The sequence below is a fragment of the Bufo bufo genome, chromosome 6, assembly GCF_905171765.1.
Source record: "Bufo bufo chromosome 6, aBufBuf1.1, whole genome shotgun sequence".
Taxonomy (NCBI): domain Eukaryota; kingdom Metazoa; phylum Chordata; class Amphibia; order Anura; family Bufonidae; genus Bufo; species Bufo bufo.
In genome coordinates, this window is record NC_053394.1 from 234,300,349 (window position 1) to 234,311,337 (window position 10,989).

At 46.1% G+C, this 10,989-nt stretch overlaps 1 protein-coding gene across 5 annotated transcripts in view; it reads right to left on the reverse strand.

The window, feature by feature from the left end:
* PARG (poly(ADP-ribose) glycohydrolase) overlaps nt 1-10,981 on the reverse strand; it is a 115,213-nt gene extending 104,232 nt beyond the window's left edge. For 2 of the 5 annotated variants that reach the window (XM_040437955.1, XM_040437953.1), the window contains exons 1-2: nt 10,706-10,899; nt 7,732-7,798 (exon numbers count right to left, since the gene is read on the reverse strand). In XM_040437955.1, coding sequence (XP_040293889.1) covers nt 7,732-7,798; nt 10,706-10,853 — 215 coding nt within the window. In that variant the 5' untranslated portion in view covers nt 10,854-10,899. Of the gene's footprint in view, nt 1-7,731; nt 7,799-10,705 lie in introns of all 5 variants that reach the window. The other 3 variants (XM_040437954.1, XM_040437957.1, XM_040437956.1) reach the window with 3 other exon arrangements.
* Nucleotides 10,982-10,989: the final 8 nt, after the last annotated feature.

A 10,989-nucleotide genomic window follows, 5' to 3' on the forward strand; every position in this document is an offset into this window, starting at 1 on the left:
CCTATGGCTTGGGACAGGGAAAAAGCCCATTCAGGAGGAACAGACACAGAAGGGGTGGTCAGGGCGTCCTGAGAGGGTCTGGGGCCAAGGCACTGCGCACAAACGGGCTCAGGCTGACCGCAAGGAAACTTTTTATTACAGTGGGCATACATATAATACGTGACGACCCCGGGGGGGGGGGGGGGGGGGACTGGGAGAGGACATGAGGGCGTCCTACTGGACCCCAGGTGCTGTGTCCCCGTAGACGTGCTGCAGCAGTCGCAGGAGAGTGCCAGGAAGGTTGCAGGAGATTGGAGAGCGTCCCTCAGGAGTGCTGGCAAGATGGAGGTCCCAGAAGAACTAGCCAGAATAAGGCAAACTCTGCCCCCAGGCAAAAGCCTGCGCTAAACTGGGACAGGAGGGGAAGGAGACCCCTCCCAGGAGCCGAGAGAAGCAGGGAGGGGTCAAGAAAAAAGCCCAGGAAGTGAGGGGAGGGGACGAGAAGGATCCGGCCTAGGCTAGGTAAAAGCCAGGGCCTCGATTAACGGAGCGGCTGGCAAAGGAGCGCCGTCAGCGGGACGGAACCGCGGGAGACTGGGGGCCCTCCGGAAGGAAAAGAACAGGTGAGCGGGACTCCTGAGGAGAAGCGACGCCCAGTGAGGGAAAAACCAGAGGGAAACGGAGCACCAGGGGCCCGAGGACAGGGCAGGGAAGATGCGGTCCAGTCCCAGGCAAAAGCTGGGGACTAAAGTAAAGAAAGGCCAGGGAGAGGCATAGGTGGTCAGGGAAGAGAAAGATGGAGGCCCAGGTAACCAAGAGGGCCGATGTGGGGGACTTCGGAAAGAGGGGGGGCCCCCCACAAGGTGAAAAACTGCCCCCCCACCCTCTCAAGTTAAGTTAACGGTGCTGGGTCAGAATCCAGGTACTTATGGATTGCAGGCAAACACTTTAACCTGGGGAGCCACAGGCCATGCTAGAAGCAGGGGGAAAACAAGGGGAAAAGGGGGACCTGTCAGACCCCCCGATATGAGGTGCTCCCACCCCCTGGGAAAAGATGGGAACTAATCCTAGACCCATGGGACAGGGACGCAGGAAGAATATTCACTATCCGACGTCTTCAGGCGCCGCAGGGTCACCCCTTCGGCAAACTCGCACATATGTGGGATTAGCGGTATGCCACTTCGAATGCAGTAATGGGTGACTGGCGAGGTATTGAGAGTACGCGCCCGCAGGGGGTGCAACTAAAGTGGATATCCACGATGGAGCCCAATCCTGCAGCAGGTGAGATCTGCAGGAGAAGAAAAAAAAAGAATAAAAAAGAATAAAAAACAAAAAGCAGCAAGACCTGAAAAAAAACAGAGCAGGTCATGTCTGCCTCCTACGGACGCTAGACTAAAACTGGTTGGTTTAGTGTCTGAGCAGAGGTTATAGTCCATCTGGGTGGAGCCAACACATTTCTAGTGTCAGCCTCCTAGTGGCAGCTGGGCATATACCCATGGTGCTGTATCCCCCAATGCCATTCACAAGAAATTACATAACTCCCAATACTCGTATACAAAAGTTGGTTGGTGCATCCCTGCAGTTTTTGCATTTCAGTAACACATGCAGCATTGACTACAGACATGAGTGGAATGTATGAGCTCCTCACAGCTTACAGTTTTTTCGCAGACTATGTGGGTCATTTATTAACCAGAAATACGCCTATATTAACAGTTAGTTGCGCCGCAATCTGCGAATTTTCCCCACTCACACCAGGTCTAGCGTGGGCGGGGAAGGAGACGGGCCAGCATTATTTTCTACTCCTGTTTTAGGCTAGGAAGCGGTCTTACATTTAGATTGGCGCTGGATCTGCTGATGTTACGTAGAGGCCGGCGCCTCTACATAACTTTGGCGGATACACCGCCAGATATATGCGCTATTAAGATAGGCGTCTAAAATACCGGTCTTAATAAATGACCCCCCTATATTTTATTTGCATAAGTACTCTGCTATAATACGCATTTTAGTCACAAAATATAACTTTTACCCAAATTTAGCTAATAATTGTTTGCTGCAAATTAGCATTTGAAGGTGGTTGTGTGTATTAATGACTGTTATATTTTATACTGCATGGGGGAGATTTATCAAGACCTGCGCTTTCTTGATATCCGCTGTGCATTCTCCAGCAGTCCTCCACATAGTTTGCGGCTTTTTACACCACTTTTCAGGCACAGAGGAGATGGTAAATCTCCCCCGGTAGGTTTTGTGCTCTCAGAAAAAGTAGATTTTGGTGACCTAGAAGCAGTTTGCCGAGGACAGTGTACATTTTAACACATACAGTACGTGGATGATAATATATTACATGTTACATATATTACTTTACTCCGTTTCAGTGTTTTAAGTGTCCAAGCTCTTGTTGAAGTATACACTTGAGGTACATATGGGATTTGAACACCTCAATTACATTTCCATGGTTTTATTGTGCATCAAAAGGGGCACAGATGCCCATGGCCAGAACATAGTGGGGTCTGTCGTGCCAGGGTAAGGTTTGTACGAGGCATTATATCGCTTTCTAATCATTTTGTTTAATTGCTGGTCTGAGTATACGATGTCTATAGATGCATTGCACCTCAATGTGGGACCGTCAACAACTCTTGTGGATAGACTGATTTGTGCCGACATTTACTAGACTCTCCCACCATTCTTCCCTGTGTGTTTAGCTTTTTTATGTGGATAAAGATGGCATTTTTATTACTGCTGAGAGTGGTGGCAGTCCTTGGAGGTTTGCTGTAGACCTACTACTTTACAAAGCACCAGTCAGTCTGCATGTGGGTACGGTGTACAATAAATAGGAATACGAGATAGACAGAGTTGGCGACGACTAAGGGGAGATCTAATAACTATGTATAAATATATCAGGGGTCAGTACAGAGATCTCTCCCATCATCTATTTATCCCCAGGACTGTGACTGTGACGAGGGGACATCCTCTGCGTCTGGGGGAAAGAAGGTTTGTACACAAACATAGAAAAGGATTCTTTACGGTAAGAGCAGTGAGACTATGGAACTCTCTGCCTGAGGAGGTGGTGATGGTGAGTACAATAAAGGAATTCAAGAGGGGCCTGGATGTGTTTCTGGAGCGTAATAATATTACAGGCTATAACTACTAGAGAGGGGTCGTTGATCCAGGGAGTTATTCTGATTGCCTGATTGGAGTCAGGAAGGAATTTCCTCCCTAGGATGAGAAAAACTGGATTCTACCTGATGTGGTTAATTGATTTCCCTCAACTTTGCATATTAATAGGTTGAACAAAATACTTTACTATGTCTAAATGTTAAAAGGGATTTACCACCAAGTAAACATCACCTCGCCACAGGACAAGGAGTATGAGTACTGATGCTCCACTCAAACTCTGAGGGCGATGGAACTGTCATCACTATGTTGATAAGAAAGGAACAGGGGAACCCCTCTACCCAACTTTCCAAAGATGATTGGGGGCTCAGTAGCAGGGCTACTAGTGACCAAACCTTGATCACCCATCCCCTAGATAGGTGTTAAATGCAAAAATGCATTTGTTACGAAAGTATTAATCCTTTCAATATACAGGAGGGACCAGAGATTGCTTACTCTTGATTTCTGTCTGTTAAGGGAGAAAATACATTTATAGGGCTCTTCTACATTACACAATCACATCTTATTGCAGCCAGTAACCCAAGTAAAGGCTAATATATGAAGAAAAAAAAAAAAGCCCTCCAGCAGCTTTAAAGGGAACCTGTCATGTGGATATTTGATTATAATCTAACTAATTATATACAATCATTAACTACTAAAAAGTACCTTAGATGTATTCACTTACTGGTGTGACAGATGGTTATCTCATAATATACACACAAAGATGCCGCATGCTAATGAGCTGATTTGAGTCCAGCGTGACGTCATTGAGTCCAGCGTATATTTAATTCAGAGCTATAGCCACTCCCCTGCCCACCTGCTGCTGGTTCCTATGGAAACAAACTGTCATTCAGCAGCAGGTAGGCGGGGAGAGTCAGGAGCTCATGAATATTCAGGACTCATCACTATCAGCTGGAGCTTTTCAATACAAGATGTTGGCAGATTGACTAGGTCAATTAAAGAAAGTGACCCAGCATTGTGCTAAGAGAATCAGTCACTTATTTATGTTGCCCTTAGTTAGGACACCATAAAACTGGTGACAGGTTCCCTTTAAATGTGCTCCATCCTCTAGCTGAGGCAAGTATAGCTCTACCACTGCAACATGTCTTAAAATCCACACAGAGGAGATAATGGCTCCATTTTTTTTTACTATATTGTGCATTCTGGGTGCAGAATCCGCACCAAAAACCAGCACTAGATCCACATCCGCCCCAGTACACCAGAAATTGCAAAGTGAAAAATACTACACTAACATGTAACAATCTGTGATTGCTTTTAAAGTAATGGCATATTGTGACCACTGACCCCCTTTAAATTAGATTTATCAACTATACTATCATGCCTGTAACTGCACTGTGTTACCTTCTCAGATCTTCCATTAGATGTAAATGGTGGTAATATTCAGTAGATGAACGGTATGATTAGGGCAGGAGCATGGCGGAGTTCAAGTATGGGGACATCTTACATCAGCTATGGAGCTACAGGATGTGTGGATACTATAGATCCTATTTTATTTATCTGTGAGTAATGTATATAATTGAAAAAGTATTCATACTTGTTGAACCTTTCCACATTTTTTCACATTACACTCACAATCCTAAAATGTATTTTATTGGGATTTCATTTGATAGACCAACACAAAGTACAAGTATGTGTGAAGTGAAAAGAATATTCAGCCCCCTGTACTCTGATAACCCTAAATAAAATGCACTGTGACCAATTGCCTTCAGAATCACCTATTTAGTAAATAGAGTCCAACTGCATCTGTCCTGTGAAGGCCTCAGAGGTTTGTTAGAGGACATTAGTGATCAAACAGCATCATAAAAACAAAAGGAACACACCAGACAGGTTAGGGATAAAGTTGTGGAGAAGTGTAAAGCAGGGTTAGGTTATAAAAAATATCCCAAGCTCTGAATAACTCATGAAGCACTGTTCAATCCATCATCCAGAAATGGGAGTATGGCACAACTGCAAACCTACCAAGACATGGCTGTCCACCTAAACTGACAGCCCAGGCAAGAGGAGCACTATTTAGAGAAGCATCCAATAGGCCCATGGTCACTCTGGAGGAGCTGCAGAGATCCACAGCTCAGGTGGAAGAATCTGTCCACAGGACAGCTATTAGTCGTGTACTCCACAAATCTGACCTTTATGGAAGACTGGCAAGAAGACAGCCATTTTTAAAGCAAGCCATAAGAAGTCCCGTTTGCAGTTTGCTAGAAGCCATGTAAAGGAAGGTGTGAAAGAAGGTGCTCTGGTCAGATGAGACCAAGGTTGAACTTGCTGGCCTAAATGCAAAACACTATTGGGTTCATTTATCAAACTTGTGTAAAATAGAACTGGCTTAATCAGATGCCACCTTTCACTTTTGACATCTCCTTTGGAAAATGAAAGGTGGAATCTGATTGGTTGCTATGGGCAACTAAGCCAGTTTTACTTTACACCAGTATGATAATTGACCCCGTATGTGTGACAGAAAACTAACACTGCACATCACCCTGATCACACCAAGCTTTTCTTCAGCGGGGACAGGGAAGCTGGTCAGAGTTGATGGGAACATGAATGGAGCTAAATACAAGGCAATCCTGGAGGCTGCAAAAGACTTGAGACTGGGGTGGAGGTTCACCTTCCAGCAGGGCAACGGCACTAAACATACAGCCAGAACTACAATGGAATGGTTTAGAGCAAAGCCTATTTATGTGTTAGAAAGTCCAGACCTCAATCTCACTGGCAAGACTTGAAAATTGCTGTTCATAGACGCTCTCCATCCAATCTGACTGAGGTTGAGCTACTTTGCAAAGAAGAATGTGCAAACTCTCAGCCTCTAGATGTGCAAAGTTTGTAGAGACATAATCCAAAAGACTTGCAGCTGTAATTGCAGCAAAAGGTGGTCCTACAAAGTATTGACTCAGGAGGCTGAATACAAATGCACACTACACTTTCCAGATTTTTATATATTAAAAATTTTAAAAACCTATGTATTTTCTTTTGTGTGGGTAACGTGAAAATATGTGAAAAAGTTCAAGGGGTATGAATTTTTGCTCCCATTTTGCATGAGCTAAACTCAAAGATCTGAAACTTTTTCTACATACAAAAAAGACCCATTATTCTCAAATATTGTTCACAAATCTGTCTAAATCTGTGTTAGTGAGCACTTCTCCTTTGCCGAGATAATCCGTACCAACTCACAGGTGTGGCATATCAAGGTGCTGATTAGACAGCATGAATATTGCACAGGTGTGCCTTAGACTGCCCACAATAAAAGCCCACTCTGAAATGTGCACAGTGTCGCATAGAGTTGATCAGGTTGTTGATTGTGGCCTGTGGAATGTTGGTCCACTCCTCTTCAATAGCTGTGCGAAGTTGCAGAATATTGTCAGGAACTGGAACACGCTGTCGTATACGCTGATCCAGAGCATCCCAAACATGCTCAATGGGGGACATGTCCGGTGAGTAGGCTGGCCATGCAAGAACTGGGATGTTTTCAGCTTCCAGGAATTGTGTACAGATCCCTGCAATATGGGGCCGTGCATTATCATGCTGCAACATGAGGTGATGGTCGTGGATGAATGGCACAACAATGGGCCTCAGGATCTCATCAATGTATCTCTGGGCATTCAAAATGTCATCAATAAAATTCACCTGTGTTCGTTGTCCATAAGATACGCCTGCCCATAGCATAACCCCACCGCCACCATGGGCCACTCGATCCACAACGTTGACGCCAGCAAACCGCTCACCCACACGACGCCCCACACGCTGTCTGCCATCTGCCCTGAACAGTGAAAACCGGGACTCATCCGTGAACAGAACGCCTCTCCAGCGTGCTGGACGCCATCGAATGTGAGCATTTTTCCACTCAAGTTGGTTACGACGACGAACTGCAGTCAGGTCCAGTCCCCGATGAGGACGATGAGCATACAGATGAGCTTCCCTGAGACAGTTTTTGACAGTTTGTGCAGAAATTCTTTGCTGCAGCTGTCCGGGTGGCTGGTCTCAGACGATCATGGAGGTCCTGGGATGGTGTGGTTACATGTGGTCTGCGGTTGTGAGGCCGGTTGGATGTACTGCCATGTACTGCCAAATTCTCTGAAACGCCTTTGGAGACGGCTCATGGAAGGGAAATGAACATTCATTGCACGGGCAACAGCTCTGGTAGACATTCCTGCAGTCAGCATGCCAATTGCACGCTTCCTCAAACGTTGCGACATCTGTGGCATTGTGCTGTGTGATCAAACTGCACATTTCAGAGTAGTCTTTTATTGTGAGAAGTCTAAGGCACGCCTGTGCAATATTCATGCTGTCTAATCAGCACCTTGATATGCCACACCCGTGAGGTGGGATGGATTATCTCGGCAAAGGAGAAGTGCTCACTAACACAGATTTAGACAGATTTGTGAACAATATTTGAGAGTAATGGCTCAGGCAAAATGGAAGCAAAACCGAAAGTGTTGCGTTTATATCTTTGTTGTGTGTGTGTGTGTGTGTGTGTGTGTGTGTGTGTGTGTGTGTGTGTGTGTGTGTGTGTGTGTGTAATATATATATATATATATATATATATATATATATATATATAAACAATAGAGCGTAGTCACAGCTCACCTTTTAATCTCGTCCGCCCGTCTTCCTTTATGTCCTAACCAAGGATGGAGGGTCCTCTGTTTGAAAACTATAAAATAAGGAAATACAAGTCATATCTAGCAGAAATGTATTAGATAGCCCTGACATCTGCGCAGGAAACAACTCTAAGCACATTACTTGATTTCCACGACCAGGACTTGGTGTAAATCGATTTATCTGCCTGGATTGTACCCGCTGATAGGTTGTTATAGTGGCAGAAAACTTACTAGGTTTAGCAAATGTAACTGGAAACTTGGAGTATCAGGTACCTATGACCTCCAAATCCAAAGGTTTTTTTTGGCAAGTGTGTGGGGGGCCACAGGGTGACTCACATCTATTCCCTGTACACATCTGATATCATTTTCAGCAAACACCACAGGGATACTGGCAAACCAACTGCAAGCTAAACTGGTATTGAAGGGGGGTGTCTGGGTGTTCAATATTGATGACCTATCCTCAGTGCCTGATCAGTGAGGGTCCAACTCCCCGCTCCCCCACCAATCAGGTCTTCCTAAGCCACGTACATTGGTCACTTGGCCTGAGCACAGCTCAGTTCCATACAAGTGTAATGCCAAGCACAGCTGCTATTCAATGTTTTGCACTGTGCTCAGTAGGACCACAGGACTCGGAGTGCCACATGCTCTTCAGACAGCTGACCACTGGGGGTCCCAGGAGACCTCAGACCCCCACCGATTAGATATTGACCTCAGACCCCCACCGATTAGATATTGAGGATAAGCCATCAATACTGAACCTAAGAAAAAAAAACATGGTGATATACACTCTACATGTACGGTGGAAGTCAGAGTTTGAAACTTGGCATTTGCTCCAGAGCTGAGAGGGCACCATAGCAGGGCAGTGATTGCTGATCCTTCAGTCCACCACTGTGCTGGACGTGCTTCCAGAACAGATGTGCCGCTCGAGGGACACGTCACCACTGCAGCCACTCGTTGGCTGCAGCCGCACCCGTGACCCCTGTCCATTTTGGGAGTTTACAAGCTGGGACCAGAGTATGGCAAACTCAGCGGTGGTCTGAGCCAGAGCGGAGCTGCGGTGTGTATGCTTGTCTCCACAGGTCTGGCATGGGGGGGGCTGCCCCAAAGTGTTTGGCCAAGCTGGACAACCCCCCTAAAGAAGACCTGTCACCGCAAAATGCAATGTAATCTGTAGCTCCATGTTATAGAGCAGGAGGAGCTGAGCTGATGGATATATGGTTTTGTGGGAAAAGATTCAGGAAAAGTTGTAATTTATACATTTCTATCTCCTCTCATTCTGTGTTCAGTTGTACACGGGGGAAGAGTGATCAGGGACGGCTACCCATGTACACACTGGTACAGAGAAGCCATCAGTCACTGAAAAGACGGCTCACATGGTAACAGAGCGCAGAATGAGAAGAGATTCAAAGCCTATGGACACTGGGGGCATTTATCATTGCATTTTACTCATTTGGGGCTACAAATCATTTATTTCAATTGGTCTTTATTAGAAAAATAAATTGTCAGCAGATTTTCTGTTACAGGGCTAAATTTCAGCCTAGCAGCAGGTAATGTTAGTTTCAGTTCATGTTGCTGACCTGACAGCTATGTATTGCCCTTATCTCTGAACTCCTGACAACTCAAACACTCATTATAGCTAAATTCTTGATGGTTAAAAAACGGTGATGTCAACTCAGCCCTAAAGGGGATTTCTGGGATTTTAATATTGATGATCTATCCACGGAACAGGTAATCAATATCAGATCTGCAGGCGTCCGGCACCCTCTCCAATCAGCCGGCTAAAGAAAAGCCTTCCCTTCATTGTTTACCTGCTTGCCGCCAACAGCTCGTCAATGAGCAGGTGTAATTACAAGAAGCCATCCCATTCACTTCAATGGGACGGCTCCTTCCTGTGCACTTGAATAGGAAGAAACCGCCAACTGAATTGAATCAGATGGCCTGTAATTACACCGGCTCAACACTGTGATGACGACAGCGAGCAGGTAAACAATGAAGAGACGGCACGGAGCGCAGCCTACTCTTCAACCAGCTGATCAGATTGAAGAGGATAGGTCATCAATAGCAAAACCCCCCAAAAAAGCCCTTTAAGTGAGTGTTTATCTGCTGTCAGGAGTTCAGAGATAAGGGCTATACATCCAGTCATGAGAACAGCACTGAAAAACTGAAACTAAGATACTCTGCAGGTAAGGCCGAGGTCACATCAGCGTTCAGCCTTTCCGTTCTCCTACTCCGCTATACGAACGGAAAAGGCACATAACTGAGCCGAACGGAGCCTAGACTATAATGGGGTCCGTTAGGTTTTCGCTCAGAAGATTATTTTGGAGCGGAGACAAAAGTCCTCCTCTGAGCGGAAACATAACGGACCCCATTATAGTCTACGGGGTCCTATAACGGAGCAGGAGAACGGAAAGGCTGAACGCTGATGTGAACTCACACTTGCGTTTTGTGCGGATCCGTTTCAGATAATACAACCGTCTGCATCAATTCAGAATGGATCTGTTTGTATTCTCTGAAATGTAACCCTTTAGGACAAAAACTGCTGAAAGTTTTTACTCAAGGCAAAATGAGTAAATTGCAATGTTTTTTTTGCTACATACTATCAATGTGCTCTGCTCCTCCTGCATTCTCAGTAGGAAGGAGTCTCCCTTAGGATGACATGTCACTGTAAGGTACCTGATGATCCCATCAGTAGGGGGAGGGGGCTGTCACCTCACAAAACAAAGGGGCTGTGGCATAGTAGGGATAGTGGTGTGGTGCCAGGGCAGAGTGGTAAGCACTGATTTGGAGGTTCTGGCTCTCCTATCACATCTGAATGGGTTCCTATGTGGTCCTGACCCCTTGTTCTGGGATTGCTGGTGGGGGTCCCTACTTTCAGAGCTGGTATACAGTAATCCCTCCTGCCCCCATACATAAGGAGCACTCTGGGGGGCATCACATTAGAAATGGCGAGCAGACTTCACCTCTGTTCCCCACGGTGGTGCTGGGGCCCCGGCTTCCCGGGTAGCCCCTCTCTTTCTCCGACGCCCTGGTAACTGCCTCTGGTTCTCCTGTCCGGCTCCTCTTATTACAAGGTTCTTCCACTCTGTCCGCTCCAGAACCCGTACTCATAGCTCCGCACACGCCGCCGGGGAGTGTCCGCTCATCATGAGCCGCTACTTACGCACAGAAACACAATCAGGAGCCTTTTTCTCTACGCTTCCTGTTAATCCTAAACTTTAGCGACGACCCCTAACGATCTGCGCAG